Raw genomic sequence first — 21600 nt, forward strand, 5'->3', positions numbered from 1 at the left:
CGATACCATTTTAACTTTTACAATAAACTACATGTCATGTTAAAATTTTGTTCACAAATATATTAAAAAATAATATAAAAACCTATTTCTAAAATCGTTTTTATTTAACACAGACCGTTAACTCAATATAACCAAAAAACTCTATTAACAGACGTTTTCAAATTGTGACTTACATGTAAGACGTTGTGACACATAATCTAATGAGCATAACCCAATTAATAATCCACATATTAAACACCTATAATACAATATTCACTGTTTCTTAAGTATAGTTATTTTCATATTAAAATCACTTATCCAAATATTAATTCAAATTTTGAATAAATAATTCAGAATTCTCTCAAATATCCAAAATGTACTTACAAAATGTGTCATGGACATGGTCTATTTTCCTAACGTTAAGGCTTATCTACACCTCCATTCTTGCATTGTAAATCAGCGTCTACAGCGTACATATTAGGTGACATCCTAATTTTAATAACTTCTATTATCAACATCACCATCTTAATTATTCTGCAAAATTTTATGTTTGTAACACTAGTTTTAAGAAAGCTGTTAGCATTTTGGTAAAGTGTGTGCGACACTGTCGTTACCTGTCTACATACACTATTTACGTAAATATCAGAATATCCAAGCTAATACATTTTAATAATTCGCATTTTAATCAGATGTATTGATATCGAATGAATAGAATGTAAAATTGTCGTCAGAATGATATACAACTTTCGTATAGTAAAGTGTTTTTATTCATATAAAACAGCGTAAATGCTACCGTAATGCTATGAAATACGTTTTGACACCAACAGCGTGCGCGACGTTTATCCATTTTACTCTACAAAAAATGAATAACTTTAACATATGGATAACCGTCAATCAGACATGCTAATTTCACTTGTGTACCCGTTAATGCCTGTCTTTGAACAAAACGATTTAAGACTTTTCTGTATAATTTTGAACAAAAACAATACGCAATGCTGAAGATGTGAACTTTGCAAAGTAAAAAGAAATCTCGGTCCCCTTACACCACAAGATTCTCACCCCCTACGCCACACAGGATTTCCAGTCAAATACTCGGCATATCATGATTTTGTGTCGGTTTCTTCAGAAGAATATTGAGTTACCATTCAAAGGGAATGTTTCTGGTTGAATAAAACGTGGACTTTATGCAGTAGGAATGAAGATTTCTCATTAAATACACCGAAAAATATACCCGGCGCCTATCCTACCTGTATATTGTCGAAGTGTTTGAGTATTTTGAAGGAGTTCTGGACACCCCCCCCCCCCCCCCCCCAATTCCTAGTGCTAGCTTGTCAATAACTATTGTCTTCCGTTCAATACTTTTGGCTATTTAGATTTATTTCAATTAAATACAATAAGACTTCAAATACTTACTGACCTACTTTCGCCGCTTCAAAATCACAACCCCGCGCTACACCGATCACGGTCCCCACATGTGGCATTGTACAAGGTGCTTTCGAAATTATGAAATCATCTGATTTATGGATGTCACCTCTAGCATCACTCTTACACGATTTACATTTAAAGTTTACTCATCTGATGTTTTCTGAACAATGTTCACGTTTCCTTCAATATACGCATAGAAAATATATAATCCAACACACACACACACGCGCGCGCGCGCGCGCATTAAAGTCTGAGTCCTCTGTTTGTTTGATCCTCAATTGGTCAGAGTCTGTTACTACAAGGCCCAACAAACCAGTCGTCGTTAGAGGTTTCATTCAATATAGTTTTGATAATTCATTATTGAAATAGGAGGTGATTTTTAATATATTCGATCTGTTCATATTCAGTATACATTGCTGTATTCGGCTCCGAGTCACACAAGTATTGTTGTGCTGGAAAAAATCTCATGCAGGTACAATGTTATAACAGGTTTGGATTATTGATGAATATGTATTACGTGAAATTAATTAGATTGAACGTAAAATGAATCGAAAGCTGATCTTTTTCCTAAACCCCAAAAAATAAAAGTTCATATCCCTACTCCTGTTGCCTTTTCAGGTGAAAATAACAGTGATCAGCCTCATAACTCCTATATGGAATACAAACTTAAGAGTTCGAAAAACACGGAGTAAGTACCCCCTGTCGACCGGTCACATCCGCCTTGAGCCATATATCTTGATCACGTAAATGGAGTAATCCGTAGTCAAAATCAGTGCACCAAGAACGGTCTAACAATCGGTATGACACACGTCAGACAGCATTTGGCCCAAAGAGAGGTTGAATCGGCAAACTAGATCGTTATAACGACCATAGAATTGGCGAAATACTGACTTCAAACGAGACTGTCGAAACCTCAGTAACATCAACTTGTTTGTCAGTAGACTGCCTCGATTGAAAACTAATTATACGCAGAACAAGCTCTTCCGTATCGAATCAGTTGAGAGATATAAACACCATATGCAGGTGATACTGGGATATTGCTACGTAAAGATGGGAAGTTGACGATGGAAAAGTTGAAATCATTAGATATTCGATGATTAAATTGTATATATTGAAATAATTTCATTATCATTATTATTATGTCCAGCGGCCCTAAATTCCTTTTTTAAAATCCTTTCTTTCTTTTTTTTTTTTTTTTTTTTTTTTTTTTTTAGATTTGTTGAAATTCTTATAAACATGTTGAATTCAAGAGCCCTAATCTTAAATGTCAATTCGCTTATTTTTATTTTATTTATTTTAATTTGCTACTCTTGCTATTTTGAAACCCAGATTAGTCAAAGGTTTCAAACAAGTAAAGGCAAAATATATACGTTCCTGACTGTGTTTCCTGATAAACATACAACATTTCAAGTGCGTTTTGAATCCATTTATGGAGGTCAATTTTCATTCTAAATTAAATTTCTAATAATTTTCAAGTGTAAAATGAAAACAAGATCAGAGGTACTGTTCTCAAAGAAGATTCCTCATTCAACAGATTACACAACTTCAGTGTAACTAAATATACATCATTATCATCTATACATTCTGAGCATTGCAATTTCCGTTTTTAACATTTATCCTACAATGCTCCCAGAGGGAGGTGCGGATATTCGCCTGTAGAAATTGAGGGCTGAGTTGGCGCCCTCGGAGAGCGTGAAGTAGCCGCTGTTGTCCACTTTCCAGCAGACGGACTCGCCTTGTCTTTCAGGGTGGTAGGGCAGCGCCTGAGGGTAATTGTGAATGTGTGCCTCGTAGTTACCGTCCTGGATATGCCAGTAGTACACATGACCATATGTTTTTAACAGGAGCTGTAAATAAAACAATTATTATTATGATTATCGGCGGATCTAAAGGGGGTACGAGGGTTCCAACCCCTTCTAATTATTAGAGCAAATTGACCAAAAAAATCATGAGTGCCATTTTTTGGCCTGCAACCCTCTTTTGTGTTCCTCATTTAGAATCAAAATTTCATGGCTGGTCACATATCTTTTAAAGTAGTATTCAAAGTCCTACCATCGCTTTTTGTCAGCAAAAACATGTATTCCGTTTCTGAAGCTGCCATAGCCTCACAAAAAGACCTAATTCGTAATTAGCTATGTAGGATAACCTTCCAAACCCACCTCTGTCCCAGCGGTGATATGTGACCTCACACAGAAACCAACATCTGTTCACAGCAGTGATATGTTCCCTCCCACAGAAACCCACATCTGTTCCCAGCAGTGATATGTCCCCTCCCACAGAAACCCACCTCTGTTCCCAACGATGATATGTGACCTCACACAGAAACCAACCTCTGTTCCCAGCGGTGATATGTGACCTCCCACAGAAACCCACCTCTGTTCCCAGCGGTGATATATGAACTCCCACAGAAACCCACCTCTGTTCCCAGCGGTGATATATGACCTCCCACAGAAACCCACATCTGTTCCCAGCAGTGATATGTCCCCTCCCACAGAAACCCACCTTTGTTCCCAGCGGTGATATGTGACCTCCCACACAAACCAACCTCTGTTCCCAGCGGTGATATGTGACCTCCCACAGAAACCCATATCTGTTCCCAGCAGTGATATGTCCCCTCCCACAGAAACCCACCTCTGTTCCCAACGATGATATGTGACCTCCCACACAAACCAACCTCTGTTCCCAGCGGTGATATGTGACCTCCCACAGAAACCCACCTCTGTTCCCAGCGGTGATATGTCCCCTCCCACAGGGCTGTTGCTGCTGGCTGTGATGGGGAGGTACACCCCGTCGTTCACCCAAACGTGGTGGTGTTGGTTCCATGCGCTGGACGGAAGATGGACGAATTTTCCATGGTGACCTGGACCAACTTTAGACACCACGTAAACCTCCCCTCTTGGATCCACCAGCACTGTTTCACAGTCATGTTGATCCCAACTATAAATATATTACACTGAGTATCCTGATGATGAAACACCAAAGTAGCATATATTCAAATATTTCTAGCTATCTCCAAATGAAAGGCGAAGATAACGAACAGTGATCAATCTCATACCTCCTATATGGAATACAAACATAAGAACTGAAAAAACACCGACCCCTGGTTATACCAGAGGTGGGATCAGGTGACTAGGAGGAGTAAGCATCCTCTGTCGACCGGTCACACCCGCCATGAGCCCTTTATCTTGATCAGGTAAACGGAGTTATCCGTATTCAAAACTAGTCTGCCAAGAACGGCTTAACAATCGGTATGAAAATGAATAAGGATAGATATAATTAATGATGGGTCTAAATGGATTAAACAATGTAAATAATGATCATCTATCACTTATTGAAACTAGCTTCAAATGAATTACATCTTCCTGTAATTGAATTACACCTATCTTTAATCCCATTACAGATAATGATAAGTGCATTATACCTATCTTTAAACCATTTGAAGATGAGTGTAATTTATTCATTTATTGAGTAGGTACAAATCAATACAAGAAAGGTCCTGTAACAATTAAAACAAAGGATTTGAAGAGAGGTACAAATCGTTTACGTGTTACTGAAAATAATGAACGCCCTAAGAGTGAATTGAAAATGGAGACTGAGAATCTACCAAATTGAAAGCAGAAATAAAGGTTTTCTTTTCTAAATCTATCTACCTCAACTGCTCGTAAAACAACACTTTGCAGTTGTCGACCATAGCGAATAACGATACTGGTATGGACGCAGTGTTGTGGGGGAGTAGTTGTCAGTAATTTAAGATCACCTGTTGTGGGGAGTAGTTGTCAGTAATTTAAGATCACTTCTTGTGGGGAATAGTTGTCAGTAATTTAAGATCACTTCTTGTGGGAAGTAGTTGTCAGTAATTTAAGATCACTTCTTGTGGGAAGTAGTTGTCAGTAATTTAAGATCACGTGTTGTGGGGAGTAGTCAGTAATTTAAGATCACGTGTTGTGGGGAGTAGTCAGTAATTTAAGATCAAGTGTTGTGGGGAGTAGTCAGTAATTAAGATCACGTGTTGTGGAGAGTTGTCAGTAATTTAAGATCACGTGTTGTGGAGAGTTGTCAGTAATTTAAGATCACGTGTTGTGGAGAGTTGTCAGTAATTTAAGATCACGTGTTGTGGAGAGTTGTCAGTAATTTAAGATCACGTGTTGTGGGGAGTAGCTGTCAGTAATTTAAAATCACCTGAGTCACTGAGGTGACCTATTGCTATTATTCTGCAATTGAACATTTTAAACTCCACCTGGATAGCTACCCTTCCAATTCCTTTCAACTTTTGTATGAATCATCTTTGGGATAAGAGGGACATAAATTGTTCCTGCACATCTGGGGTCTTAGGGCCAAAAGCTGCCAAAAATTTACCATTTCTCAAATATAATCGCATATCCTTAAGAAAAGCCCCCCCAACTAAATCATAGTCATGTAGAGTAGGAAGGAAGCTAGCAAATTGTAAATTTCATGATCCCCGCGGTAGAAATAGTCTCCAGGCCAGGGCCAAACTAGGCATATATAGTGTTTACGTGTAAGACCGTCTTAAATGCTTATCAATACTAATTTGGGTATTTAGAAGGAGCAGGTAGGGCATATTCAAAACTGTAAATTGAGTGGGGATACAAACAGTAGATACAAACATTTAAATATATGTTCATTTGGCGTTCCATAACTTATTAACTATACATTATAAGGCTAGTAATATTCCGCACACCCCCGCGCCACCAATTTTTCTGAAGAAAATTTATCGCTTACTGTATTTTAGATTGTACTTATCGGGATCGATATTTCACCGGAAGTCACACGTGGTAAAATGAAGCAACACTTTCTAATTGAAAATGAAAAATCTTTATAAAATGCAGACTATACATTGTTGAAACGTTGGCTCTGGGTGGGGTGGGGTAACGATAGGGGTTCAAATTTAACATGAATGTATTCTAAACAGTACGTTAACGTATGAATGCAATAAACATATTCCCATATAGCCAGTTTATCTGACTTAAAAAATATATCAATTATCAGGTTTTTATTTGATAAGGTATTTGGAAGCAGGTAGGACGAAGGAGGAGAGAGAATCCAGACGATAGTTAAGATAAATATTTTAAGATAAGAGTGGAAACCACTGTGTGTATTCTCGCAACTAAACTGGTGATTTCATAAATAAATATAAACAGTCTAGGGCAAAATATATGTTATGTTTATGAAATATGATAGATAAAGATACAAAGTGAACAAGATATGCATTACTTTGTTGACTTTGCAAAAGCTTAGTGCTCGTAACATTCCTCCAACAACTTGCTAAAGGCTCGGGCTCGATATTCTCGTAAGCTATTTCCATAAAAACAAGCGATAATGCTAAAAAAAGGTTTTTTTGAAAAATCAAATCAAACTAAGAGTGACCACATCAAAAATTCTAATGGAAAACATTGACCACGATTGACGGACGCATTTAATACAACTAGCCCATTATAATACCTTCTGCGGTTTACGCACAATGAAATTAAAAAGTGCTTTAATCTAAAAAAAAAAAAAAAAAAAAAAAAAAAATTTAAAAAAACCGGTATTTTAAATTCATAATTGATAAAATATTTTTTTAACTACAATAGGTAAAATAACGGTAATGACCTGAACTGGAGAGTTCCGTCTAGATTTACACTCTGGTCGTGAATGTGAGCCGGTTCACGGATTCTATAAATTGTATTTGCATCACCGCCCGCATTTCCTCCAGTGTCCGCTATGTAGATACAGTGTCCCGATCCCCCAGTACACGGACCACAGGCGATGTCTTCCCAGTCCTGGCTGTGGGCGCCATTAATGTAAATCGTACCAAGACGATGTCCGGAGGTGGCACTAAAAATCGATCGATAGATTGATTAATTTCCTCAGCAAACAGATTGAAACACCTCCCTAACAGAGAACATTTTTATTCTAAATAAGCTGCTGTAGCGGGAATACTTCCATTGTATGTAGCGAGAAGTGGATTATAAGATTATGGCGGGAATACTTCCATTGTATGTAGCGAGAAGTGGATTATGTGATCAGAATTACCGTGCGGATTCGGAGCAGCTCTATCACGTGTGTAGTTTTTAACATGTCGCTTCCAGAAGATGACTGAATTCAAAATAAAGGAGAATAAAATGAAACAGAAAGGATTTTCATTCTCAGATCACGCAGAATTTTGTGTCCCCTTTTCCACCGAGTAGAACTAATGCTCTGACTAAAATAAAATAATGTTGAAAATCTTTTTCTATAGTTTAATGTTCCCGTATCAAAGAGGACCATTGTATGGTTTTGCCGGTCCGAAACTCACTTTTAAATGGAGGGTGATAGGGCCCTCATATATTTCACACTACATGTGCATTTCCTTCCTTTGATACCAAATTCTTTGACCTTGTGACCTTGACTAATTTGGCTTCATCTGCTTTTAACATAAGTTACCTTATGCAATATCTCATGAACAAATTAAGGTAGAGTTTTCAAATTTGTACATAGTTTCCCCATGAGTCGAATTTTCCTTTGATACCATGATGGTTGACCTTGTGGCCTCCACCTATATGAGTCTGACCCAAAATTCAAACCTTTGAATCCCTTGAGAATCTGGGTTAGAATACCCATACTTGTCGTGTCGTGATTTCTCCCAGATTATAATTCCATGACTTTTACTATTTATTCGAAAAATAAGATATTTCTTTAAATTAAAGAGATATCTCTTATATCAAAGAGATATCTCTTTAAAATGAGAGATATCTCTTTAAAATGAGAGATATCTCTTAAGATTAAGAGATATCTCTCTGAATAAGAGATATCTCTTTCAATTAGAGAGATATCTCTTTTACTTTTAGAGATATCTCTTACACTTAAAGAGATATCTCTTTCACTTTAAGAAATATCTCTTTCACTTAGAGATATATCTTATACTTTAAGAGATATCTCTTTCACTTTAAGAAATATCTCTTTCACTTAGAGATATATCTTATACTTTAAGAGATATCTCTTTTACTTTGAGAGATATCTCCTTCACTTAAAGAGATACCTCTTTAAGAATTCCTAAAGAGATATCTCTCAAAGTATAAGAGATATATCTTTAATCATTGAAAAAGAGATATCTCTTTCCAATATTTTTATTAGTTTGAATACTTAAGGAATTCTCCCTAAAACGGAAGCCCGCCAAAGTAAATCTTACCGTGATGGCTGAGATGTTGCTAAAACGCGGAACGGAACGGAATTATGCAATAATGTCATGAGGATGTCAACATTTTGCAAAATCAAAAGGCTTATTATGAACAAGGGATACAGAAATTACAGAGAGAACAGGAAGTCATCCTCAGAATCCACCATTTCATATTGATACCTCATGCTAATGCATTATTATGTATTTGTACACGGTGTGTTTTGCGGATGAATGTACAAACAGGCGCTTGCTTAATATTTTACATAGTAAGTTTTAATAAAAATATCAAGCAAGGGCCTGTTGGCACCATCTGTTTTCTCGGCTTTGACAACCCCTTTCAAATTCTATTACTTTATTCTGACTGGTATCGTAAGAAAAGATTTTATGAGCCCATCCAATGAATAAAAGGTACCCCCCCCCCCCCCCCCCGAAAACAACATTGTAAAAGATGAAATAATTTTTGGAACAATTTTCCCCAAACATAGTATTTTTAAATCGAACTTGCTTTTAATCGAACTACATATGTTTAAGATTAACTGAATTTCAATTTGAATTTAGTTCTACACCTGGTACAATATACATTATACATTTATGTATCACATCAAATTTTAAAGCGAATGAGTCCGGTGAAGAAAAAAGTTTTGCCTCATTTGGGATGAATCTATGTGAAAGTTCGCACATGGTATCTTTAAACAAAAGAGATATCTCGTTTTACATCGATAGAGAGATATCTCTTTACGCTAGAGAGATATCTCTTTCTCTCTGAGAGATATCTCTCTAGCTTTGAGAGCTATCTCTCAAAGAGAAAGAGATATCTCCCAAGCGTAAAGAGATATCTCATTTGTTTAAAGAGATATCTCTTTTGGTTAAAGAGATATCTCCCTAGCGTAAAAGATATCTCTCTAACTTACAGAGATATCTCTTTAACCAATAGAGATATCTCTCTTATTTAAAGAGATATCTTATTTTACGAATAAATAGTAAAAGGGCTTGCCATAGAATTCCCCTCTCAGGAAGAGGGCGAAAGGAGATGAAAATAACCCAGGGGCGAGATTTTCTGAGTAGTGCAACAATAAGTAAATGGGGCGTCCTTCGGATAAGACCGCAAAAACCGAGGCCCTGTGTCACAGCAGGTGTGGCACGATAAAGACCCCCCCCCCCCCCCCCCCCCCCTGCTCAAAGGCCGTAAGCGCTGAGCATAGACCACAGGCAATTGCATCGCTTGGGATCGAATTTACTATATACTTTTTATATAGTAAATTCGACCCCACGCGATGCAATTGCCTGTGGCATAGACCTTTTTGCAGCCCTTCACCGGCAATGCTGACGTCTCCACATACAATATACAACCAACCAAACTTTCTTTTGTTACCAAGGTATTTTGTGACCTTGAACTTTAAACTTTTTTTTTTGTTGCCACCAGGGACTAAACTTTTTTTTTTTTTTTTATTTCAAAGTGATAAACCTTTCCCGGATTGTCAGTTTATCAAGCAGTATATGTCTGCGATGGTAAAAGTGATGTCTCCAGTAAATGTTACTTGATGTTTTAACATGGGTAACAAAACCAAATTATGAGTTTGGCCTTAGCGAGGATTTAGTTGGTTTTTTGGTGTGTGGTTTTTTTTTTTTTGTTTTTTTTTTGTTTTTTTTACATAAACGGATGCCCTCAGTTTGTTGAAAATGCTATTGGTATATGTAGGTAGGTAGGTAGGTAGGTAGGTAGAGAGAGAGAGAGAGAGAGAGAGAGAGAGAGAGAGAGAGAGAGAGAGAGAGCATGTTTGTTTATGTGTTGTTTTACGTCGTGATTTTTTCAGTCATGTAGAGAGTGCACCAGCCTTAGGTGAAGTGCCACAAATTTTAAATTATGCATAGCTCTTACAGTCGAAACAGTAAGAGTTCTTGATCGTGCCAACGCCTACCACGAAACAAGACCTCCATTTTGAAGGTCATGTTCAATAGACCTGTAACTTTCACGATCTAATGTCGATCGTTTGCAGGGCCGTAAATTACATGGAGGCGGAGGAGGCAGCTGCCTCCTCCAACTTTTGAGCCAAAAAAAATTTAAATTTAAAGTTCATTAGAATTTATGTTGTTTCCAATAACTAAGAACATGATACCTCCCTTAAAAAGCATTCCAAATCTTTCTTTTAGAATGAGTTAGTCAAGTAACATCTTAGAAGGCCCTAGAATCAAGGATTTTGCACGAAACGTGCTCAGTGTGCACAAAATGTGCTCAGCGTCTGGGGGCCTGGGCGGCCCCCAGACCCCCGCCTAATTTCCTGCCTCCTCCAAATTAAAGGTTAATTTACGGCCCTGGTTTGGCGAAGGAACAGTCACTACCTACAATAGGCGTCTTGGGTTTGACGCGCCGCCGAGATGGAGAATCGGACCTTCCGGTTGCAAAGCAATCGCCATAACTTTAGACTATATACATCTGTACTGTACCTTATGGCGTAAATACGATGAGTATCACCCGAGTCGTTATGCGTGTAGAGGACATCGTGATGCGTCCTACTTGCGCACAAACCGGAAGCTTCTGTTATAGAGTGACTTGTAACCGTTCCAACTTGGTGGCCGTTCTCAAACTGGGCCGCTGTAAGTCAAGAAATTTAGAGTAATGAGTGATATTGATTCAAACATTTGCTATAAATACCCCAAAACTGACGCAGGATTTATAATACGATATACTAAGACATCTTAAGTATAAGTATGAATAAGACACATTTCTGAAATAGTGTGTCCGCGTTCGGTTGAAGCAGATTTAGCAATGACACCAATGAGTGGTCTGCTTTCATAGTTCATTAAATTTCTCCATCTTATACATGCAGTTCAAAAGTTATAACCAAGGGTAAAGTTGCACATACATGTACAAGGAAGAAGAGAGATCAATGAAAAACAATATGACCCTCATTTGATCTTCAGTATCGGGGCACACAGGAAACAAAAATGACTCAATGCACAGTTATCGTTACTGTATTTCGTGAATATTTCGCCCACATAAATAAGACGTTGAGGACTTCGTCTCACCTTAATTTCGCCCAAGCCAGTTTATCTCTGCTTCAGATTTACGAAAATGTGTTCATGTCTCCCAGTTTTGAATTCTCAGGAAGAGGGTGAAAGGAGATGAAAATAACCCAGGGGGATATTTTCTGGGTAGTGCAACAAGAAGTAAGTCTTGATAAAATAAACTTTTTGCGGGAAGAGTTTATACAGAGCAATAAAACCACATCGTGGATTTCCTTTCTTACCTTTTACAAGCGGGACTACAATAAGTAGACCGGTCACTAGAAGGTTCATAGCGTCACCAGACGAGGCCCTGTTCAAAACGGAATAAAAGACAGTAGATAATAGTTATCATTTTGATCGAGGGTGACCCCTCTCTTATAACGGTCTGACGTGCTCGAGATCTATAGAAATAAAGATAAAGAGATAAAGGACGGTAGTCTAAATAATAAACTTTATAATGAACTTTCTTTGTTTTACTGTGAATTGGCAGTAATCTACGTCAATGAAATTTCCACATTAAAACACGTAATCCAATCACAAGTTACCGGTATTTTCTTTGGTATGTGTATATCTATTTGTAGACTAAAGTTGTATGTGGAACACTTTGTACCTCAACGTGATATTGACCTTTCTGTTTGTTAAGTAAGATGTCTCTATATTGTGTAATACAAAGCAATGAACAAGCTACAAGAGTTACATTGTAAATTAGTAGATCGAGAAAGAGAGAGAACCTTAAGAAAAGGTCAATCAAGCATTCAGCAAAACAATGTCAATTATTGGCTTCCTGCATCAAAGTCTTGGGTCTACACTGTGCCAACTGGTCCAAATTTGCTAGTTTGCACGCCACAATTTCGGCAGACCAAATTGCACACGACAACATAGATCAATACCTGGACAACACCAACCAAACAGTCACTAGGCGGCTAAACAACCATTTCTACGTCACGTGACCAGTTACTACGCTAATCAACATGGACGACACACAGTTACACACAATCCAAGAAAGGCCAAACTGTGGCAAACAAACAAGAATAAAATAAAACGTGTAAACACACATAAGTAATTTTACAAGAACAATAAATAAATTGACAGAACGTCTCAACACAACACTCGTGTACAAACCAAAGTACAATTAAGAAAGTGGTCAAGACACATCTAGGCAAATACACTATTGGTCAGCCAATGCATACAGTAGGCATAGTGACAATATTCTGAAAATTCACACCATATCTCTAAATCCTAAATCGTCTGGGCAAGGCGTGGAAGAAGTCGATTCTTCAGTTCAAGGCAAGGTTTAATTTACAGTCTCTTCCCTACTGCCATAAAGAAATGGGGAGAGGGGGTAGGGCGATCCTTCCAACAGGTTGGGTTGTGTGCCTGAATTCAAAATTAAGTATCAGGCATTTATTTATCATATTTTATGTAAACTTAAAAGCAAATGGGATAATGTTTTGTTTTTGATACTAATTACTATTCACTTGCATATAATGTTAATATGAAGTGTCCAACTTGTATCAAATAAGTGAAATTTTACTGTTTAACTCAAGATCAAATTCATTCGTTACGTTCAAACTTGAATGTTTCAAAACAAATATCAGGTATGTATTCTTAATTTACCATATTAGATTTATTATATATATTTGTAATTAACACATTTAAATTCATTTTTGCTTCGTACTTAGACATTTTAATGAACATAAATGTTAACGGCAAACTAACAACTCAACTTTATGAAAAAAAACGGGATGACCTCAACTTCTCCATCGTCAACTTCCCAAATACATGTGCATGTACATGTATGTATTAATATTCCATTATTGCCTGCATATGGTGTTTATATATCTCAATTGATTCGATAAGCAAGAGTTTGTTCTGCGTATGATCAGTTTTTAAATCAAGGCAGGCTACTGACAAACAAGTTGATATTACAGAGGTTTCTAAAGTCCCGTTTTTTTTTAAAAATCATTATTTCGCAAATTCTATGGTCGTTTCTATATAACGATCTAGTTTGTCAATACAACCTGTCATTCGGTCAAATGCTATCTGACTTGTTTCATACCAATTCGTATAAACTTGGATCGTTGTTTACACACTGATTTTGACTACGGATTACAACGTTTACCTGATGAAGATATAGGGATCACGGTGGATGTGACCGGTCGACAGGGGATGCTTACTCCTCCTAGGCACCTGATCCCACCTCTGGTATATCCAGGGGTCCGTGTTTGCCCAGCAATCTATTTTGTATTGCTTATAGGAGTAACAAAATTGATCACTATTCATTAGCTTCACCTTTTCTTTTGGACATTTTGAGCAATACGTTTCATTAGCTTTTCGAATTTCCTTGTCAAAAAAAGACTATGGCACCGTCAATGAAGAAAGAAAGACAGCTCTTTGCAAAGTTTGTTTTTGATGAATTTATTGCATGAATTTTGTATTTAAATAAGCACCAAAGTTATCTGACTATAGATGGCGCCCGACTCACGATTACTTTTCATTAATATATGATTGAATACTTTGAAACAGTTGAAACGACTAAAACCCTACAAAACGATGTGTGGTCACGATCAGCCATCTTTGTCGTATACAGATACACTGCAAGATCTAAGGGAAAGTGATTAGAGACTTGAGTTTGTGTTTATAATTTAAAACATTGAAACGGCTATTACACCTTAACAAACGATACCGATCTAGATCAGGTTTACTGTTGATATAATTCAGCAATATGGTTACTCCGGATATAGTTTCATTTTTGTAGGGACGCAAGTTTTCAATAAACAGCACAAACATAACAATCATTTGTAACCATTTTGAAACTCCCAATTTAATCAATTTTGGTTCGTCGTTGGAAAAATCGAATGTTATAATATTCACCTCAGGACGCGGGGAAGTGAATATAACTTTCATTTTCTAGGTTGGATTTCAGCCAATGTGAAAGCTCGGATCATGCAATGATATACTAACTTCCAATTGTCTCTATTTCGCAGTGGATATGTCGAATCTGCGCATGTGTCAATCAACTCAGTTTAAGAATGGCCTTCATTAATCAGAAGCACATTATATGATTCATCTTCAATGAGAAAGAGTAGATATCAATGGTAATTGATTATTTTTACTCAACTGCCATCCCACGCTTCCATTCCCTATCTACATACATAATCAGACGCAACTATCTAAACTTAGGTTTGAAAGAGCGTAATGAAAAGTGAAGATAACGAACAGTGATACAACGGATTGCTTAGAGGTATTTGATATTTTTTTTATTTCTCTTAAACTTATGGCACGGCATTCAATGAACAAAATATACGTCAGACCATAGAGTATTCTGAACTGGACACGTGACTGTCGCTTGATTTATCTTCTGAATATGCATTAGAAATGGCCGAATGACAGTTTGTTTGTAAACAACGCTTTAAAACCAAATAACTCTGGTTAAAACAGGTGAAACGTTTGATACGTAGCACAGCCTTATAAATACGTACGTGCGACAATTCAACAGTGTTTTACAAGGTGGACAAAAACTGTCGAAATTCAGATCATATTCTGTAGCTTTAAATTATTTGAATCTCACACAATAAAAACAATACACAGAACTAGACAGGGTACAAGAATTGATTCAGTCAACCATGAAACTAAGTTTTACAATTTTTGCTAGAATAATTCAATTGTACTTAATGTGTATCTACTCATACTATCACCACATGTCAAATTTTTTCAAAGCTTTGTAGAGAAAAGTCTGGATAGCTATATTTAGCACAAAGTCCCATAACTCTCGTTAAATTACTACACTGTGGGGAAGCATGTAACAACAACACAACGTACGAAGGCATGAAAAAGCTTGTCTGGAATTTAACTTTCCAAACAATTATTCATTTTATCTACGGCACATACGGGACTGTCAATAAAGTATACTGCAGTGACGGCGACATTATTCCAGAGCACTATGGGTAATCCTCATTAGAAGAGCATATCACGTCACTCATATGTGTAATCATTTCACTCTTATATTATCTATGTGTAATCATTTCACTCTTATATTATCTATGTGTCATCATTTCACTCTTATATTATCTATGTGTCATCATTTCACTCTTATATTATCTATGTGTCATCATTTCACTCTTATATTATCTATGTGTCATCATTTCACTCTTATATTATCTATGAAAATCTTCTGCGGCTGAAAGCATTTCCATCGATTAATCTCACTCATCTATCTCAGAAGATAGCAGCCATATTTTGAATAAACTTTTAAGTGTATAATACATCTTTATCAGTTATCTTTCATATTGGAGGCAGTACAACAAACTCAATAGGAAGAGTACAACAAACTCAATAGGAAGAGTACAACAAACTCAATAGGAAGAGTACAACAAACTCATTAGAAACAGGACAAGCTCATTAGAAACAGGACAACAAGCTCATTAGAAACAGGACAACAAGCTCATTAGAAACAGGACAACAAGCTCATTAGAAACAGGACAACAAGCTCATTAGAAACAGTATAACAAGCTCATTAGAAACAGGACAACAAGCTCATAGAAACAGTACAACAAGCTCATAAGTAACAATACAACAAGCTCATTAGAAGCAACACAACAAGCTCATTAGAAACAGGACAACAAGCTCATTAGAAACAGTACATCAAGCTAATTAGAAACAGGACAACAAGCTCATTAGAAACAGGACAACAAGCTCATTAGAAACATTGCAACAAGCTCATTAGAAACAGGACAACAAACTCATTAGAAACAGGACAACAAACTCATTAGAAACAGGACAACAAGCTCACTAGAAACAGGACAACAAGCTCATTAGAAACAGTACAATAACCTCATTAGAAACAGGACAACAAGCTAATTAGAAACAGTACAACAAACTCATTAGAAACAGTACAACAAACTCATTAGTAACAATACAATATGCTCATTAGAAACAGGACAACAAGTTCATTAGAAACAGGACAACAAGCTCATTAGAAACAATACAACAAGCTCATTAGAAACAGTACAACAAAGTCATTAGAAACAGTACAATAAGCTCATTAGAAACAGTACAACAAGCCCATTAGAAACAATACAACAAGCTCATTAGTAACAATACAACACGCTCATTAGAAACAGTACAATAAAGTCATTAGAAACAGGACAACAAGCTCATTAGAAACAGGTCAACAAGCTCATTAGAAACATGACAACAATCGCATTAGGAACAGGACAACAAGCTCATTAGTAACAGTACAACAAACTTATTAGAAACATCACAATAAGCTCATTAGAAACAGAACAACAAACTCATTAGAAACAGGACAACAAACTCATTAGAAACATGACAACAATCGCATTAGGAACAGGACAACAAGTTCATTAGTAACAGTACAACAAACTTATTAGAAACATCACAATAAGCTCATTAGAAACAGAACAACAAACTCATTAGAAACAGGACAACAAACTCATTAGAAACAGGACAACAAGCTCACTAGAAACAGGACAACAAGCTCATTAGAAACAGTACAATAACCTCATTAGAAACAGGACAACAAGCTAATTAGAAACAGTACAACAAACTCATTAGAAACAGTACAACAAACTCATTAGTAACAATACAATATGCTCATTAGAAACAGGACAACAAGTTCATTAGAAACAGGACAACAAGCTCATTAGAAACAATACAACAAGCTCATTAGAAACAGTACAACAAAGTCATTAGAAACAGTACAATAAGCTCATTAGAAACAGGACAACAAGCTCATTAGAAACAATACAACAAGCTCATTAGAAACAATACAACAAGTTCATTAGAAACAGTACAATAAAGTCATTAGAAACAGGACAACAAGCTCATTAGAAACAATACAACAAGCTCATTAGAAACAATACAACAAGCTCATTAGTAACAATACAACACGCTCATTAGAAACAGTACAATAAAGTCATTAGAAACAGGACAACAAGCTCATTAGAAACATGACAACAATCGCATTAGGAACAGGACAACAAGTTCATTAGTAACAGTACAACAAACTTATTAGAAACATCACAATAAGCTCATTAAAAACAGGACAACAAACGCATTAGAAACAGTACAATAACTTCATTAGAAACAGTACAGCAAGCTCATTAGAAACAGGACAACAAGCTCATTAGAAACAGGACAACAAACTCATTAGAAACACTACAACAAGCTCATTAGAAACAGTACAACAAGCTCATTAGAAACAGTACAACAAGCTCATTAGAAACAGGACAACAAGCTCATTAGAAATAGCACAGCAAGCTCATTAGAAACAGGACAACAAGCTCATTAGAAACAGTACAGCAAGCTCATTAGAAACAGGACAGCAAGCTCATTAGAAACAGGACAACAAGCTCATTAGAAACAGGACAACAAGCTCATTAGAAACAGGACAACAAGCTCATTAGAAACAGGACAACAAACTCATTAGAAACAGGACAACAAACTCATTAGAAACAGGACAACAAGCTCACTAGAAACAGTACAATAACCTCATTAGAAACAGGACAACAAGCTAATTAGAAACAGTACAACAAACTCATCAGAAACATTACAACAAACTCATTAGTAACAATACAATATGCTCATTAGAAACAGGACAACAAGTTCATTAGAAACAGTACAACAAGCCCATTAGAAACAATACAACAAGCTCATTAGTAACAATACAACACGCTCATTAGAAACAGTACAATAAAGTCATTAGAAGCAGGACAACAAGCTCATTAGAAACATGACAACAATCGCATTAGGAACAGGACAACAAGTTCATTAGTAACAGTACAACAAACTTATTAGAAACATCACAATAAGCTCATTAAAAACAGGACAACAAACGCATTAGAAACAGTACAATAACCTCATTAGAAACAGTACAGCAAGCTCATTAGAAACAGGACAACAAGCTCATTAGAAACAGGACAACAAACTCATTAGAAACAGTACAACAAGCTCATTAGAAACAGTACAACAAGCTCATTAGAAACAGTACAACAAGCTCATTAGAAACAGTACAACAAGCTCATTAGAAACAGGACAACAAGCTCATTAGAAATAGCACAGCAAGCTCATTAGAAACAGGACAACAAGCTCATTAGAAACAGGACAGCAAGCTCATTAGAAACAGGACAGCAAGCTCATTAGAAACAGGACAACAAGCTCATTAGAAACAGGACAACAAGCTCATTAGAAACATTGCAACAAGCTCATTAGAAACAGGACAACAAACTCATTAGAAACAGGACAACAAGCTCACTAGAAACAGGACAACAAGCTCACTAGAAACAGTACAATAACCTCATTAGAAACAGGACAACAAGCTAATTAGAAACAGTACAACAAACTCATTAGAAACAGTACAACAAACTCATTAGTAACAATACAATATGCTCATTAGAAACAGGACAACAAGTTCATTAGAAACAGTACAGCAAGCTCATTAGAAACAGGACAGCAAGCTCATTAGAAACAGTACAACAAAGTCATTAGAAACAGTACAATAACCTCATTAGAAACAGTACAACAAACTCATTAGAAACAGGACAGCAAGCTCATTAGAAACAAGACAACAAGCTCATTAGAAACAGGACAACAAGCTCATTAGAAACAGGACAACAAGCTAGAATGAATAGAAATCCCGTCACATGCAATTCTGCCAAACGTACAATGCATCATAAAATATGGGGGGAAATCAAAACGATAAATTCCCAACATTTTTAAACATTATTAATACAACTAAAACTTAGTTCTTATTAGTTCATGATAGCTTTTTACAACATCTATTACTCACGGACTTATTCATTGTCGACGGTTGCTCCTGCTGTTCAGGCATATGACTCAATCTTCAACATTTGAAATAATAGTATTACATGTAAAAATGGCGCGTGCAAAATATTTTTGCCAAAGGTGAATCGAGTAATGTACTAAGTATATATGTATAGGCGACAGGTGCAAGTCAGATCGCTATTGAATAATTACAAAATGCTTCGCCAGTCAGTAGGAAACATATTGTATACAGACTTGTTTTCGTGAGAGTTTACTTTTCGCTATACTCGCGTTATGCCAAAACGGTGAAATCATAACTTTAGTGAATAGAATCAAGTTACCGAATATAACATCTATATAAATTGGACTTTGAAGTTTATACGAGGCATGTTCTAGTTATTACAAATTGCTGCAATAAATAATTATGCCTTTATACTCGTACATCAATTTGAACAAGTAAAGATAAAGAACAATGATCAATCTCATGAAAGGTGAAGATAACGAACAGTAATCAATCTCCTATTAGCAATGCAAAATAAAGAGTTAGGCAAACATGGACCCCTGGATATATCAGAGGTGGGATCAGGTGTCTAAGAGGAGTAAGCATCCCCTGTCGACCGGTCACACCCGCCGTGAGCTATATATCTTGATCAGGTAAACGGAGTTATCCGTAGTAAAATCAGTGTGCCAAGAACGGCCCAACAATCGGTATGAAACACGTCAGACAGCATTTGACCATAAGACAGGGCGTATTGTCAAACTAAATCATTTATTTACAACAACCATAGAATTTGCAAAATGCTTACATAAAATATCTAAGTACGAAGCAGATATGGAGGACTCTGCGCTGTCTTTTATTTCGAGTTCACTGGGATATATCGAATCCACATGTGAATGAAAATTATTATTGTTAATATATGAAAGGTCGTTGGTATATCTGAATGTCGAGTTGAAAGCCATAGCAAGGTATTTTTTCTTCTCACGTAGAAGCTTTTGAATAAATGCTGCCTCATAAGAATATAAACAGTCAGCTAACAAAGGAACACAATCCGTGACCATGGGAATTCCAACAGACTGTTGGAAGATCTGATCACCAAAGACCACGAAGATATTGTCTATAAAGAACTCCAGCATATTTTTAATTTCAACTTCAGAGTACTTGTACTTGGAATCAGAGTAGTGTTTAACGTAATTTTTGGATGTCTATGATGTCAAAAAGTCTAGTCTTTAATTCATCGTGAGGAATTGTCGTGTAAAATTGGCATGAAACAAGTCAGTCAGCATTTGACCCAATGACATGTTGTTTTTGTAAAATTAATTAGATTCTTATAACGACTATAGATTTTGCGAAATGCTGACTTTAACCGAGAATGTTAAAACCTGTGTAACATCAATTTATTTGTCAGTACTTTGCCTTTAATTTACGATTTAAAATTGATCACACGCAGGGCATACTCTCGCGTATCTAATCAGATGTTAACACCATGTATGTAAATATTTGGCATTTTCCCCATGCATAAATAATATCTCCTCTGACCTCATCACCATGACATGATGGAGGTCGTGAAAGTTTTCAGGAATGCACGTTTCTTCCACAACAAATTCATATATATTTGATGTTGTTCATGAAAAAAACTCACCTTTGTGATAGAATTCAAAGGTCACGAGTTCAAAACCTGACCTGGACAAACCCAAGGCATTAAAATGCAACAGCCATAACCATTCTTTCGCCAATGAAGCGTTCAGTATAAGATCTGAAGTGAAGCTCTCGGATCTTTTTGACGAGACCTCAAAAACGAAGTCCTTTATCACCATAGGCGTTTGCGTGATAAATTAAGTGCACTGTCACGGCAGACGATCTGCCTGTCCAATGTTTATTAATCATAGACAGAGGAGTGTGTATGGTACAAAATCAAGTTTACCTCGGTACAATTGACTTATCTCTTGAATTGCTCAATAACTACATTCCAAAACATGTTTTATTATATCTCATGTATACTAACAATCTTGGGTTGTACATAGAAATGCCACACAACTAAAGGAGTGACAAATTATTTCTACAGCCTTTTTACATTAATGATACTCATTAATTAATCATTAACTCGACAGATGAAGATTTTTGCATGTCCAGCTGAAATCTTTGGAACGCCATGGCTTAGACCATTACAAATGGAATCTTAATTGGACAGATAGAATTTGGTTCTAATCAAAATTAACTGAGCTCCTTGAAACACCACACTTGGTTTAGA

General features: G+C 36.4%; 1 protein-coding gene across 2 annotated transcripts; it reads right to left on the reverse strand.

The window, feature by feature from the left end:
- Window positions 1-2815: 2815 nt before the first annotated feature.
- LOC125665832 (uncharacterized) lies at window positions 2816-19489 on the reverse strand. Of its 2 annotated transcripts, XM_048898730.2 has the most exons (6): window positions 19377-19489; window positions 11809-11876; window positions 11006-11153; window positions 7015-7239; window positions 4122-4341; window positions 2816-3251 (listed from the first exon to the last, which is right to left on the reverse strand). In XM_048898730.2, the coding sequence occupies exons 2-6, from the start codon at window positions 11855-11857 to the stop codon at window positions 3018-3020; spliced, it is 876 nt and encodes a 291-aa protein (XP_048754687.2). In that variant the 5' UTR covers window positions 11858-11876; window positions 19377-19489; the 3' UTR covers window positions 2816-3017. The 2 variants fall into 2 exon arrangements, with proteins under 2 accessions (XP_048754687.2, XP_056007012.1); XM_056151037.1 differs by lacking the exon at window positions 19377-19489 and having other exon boundaries at window positions 11809-12081.
- Between the last annotated feature and the right edge of the window lie 2111 nt (window positions 19490-21600).

Source organism: Ostrea edulis, chromosome 10 (genome assembly GCF_947568905.1).
Source record: "Ostrea edulis chromosome 10, xbOstEdul1.1, whole genome shotgun sequence".
Taxonomy (NCBI): domain Eukaryota; kingdom Metazoa; phylum Mollusca; class Bivalvia; order Ostreida; family Ostreidae; genus Ostrea; species Ostrea edulis.

Excerpts from the sequence above, each read along its gene's own strand:
- LOC125665832 (XM_048898730.2), bottom strand. The coding sequence starts at position 11,857 with ATGAACCTTCTAGTGACCGGTCTACTTATTGTAGTCCCGCTTGTAAAA. Across the intron at positions 4,342-7,014 it reads GACGGAACTCTCCAGTTCAG|TTGGGATCAACATGACTGTG; the intron begins GTCATTACCGTT and ends ATATATTTATAG. Across the intron at positions 3,252-4,121 it reads TATCACCGCTGGGAACAGAG|CTCCTGTTAAAAACATATGG; the intron begins GTGGGTTTCTGT and ends TTTTATTTACAG.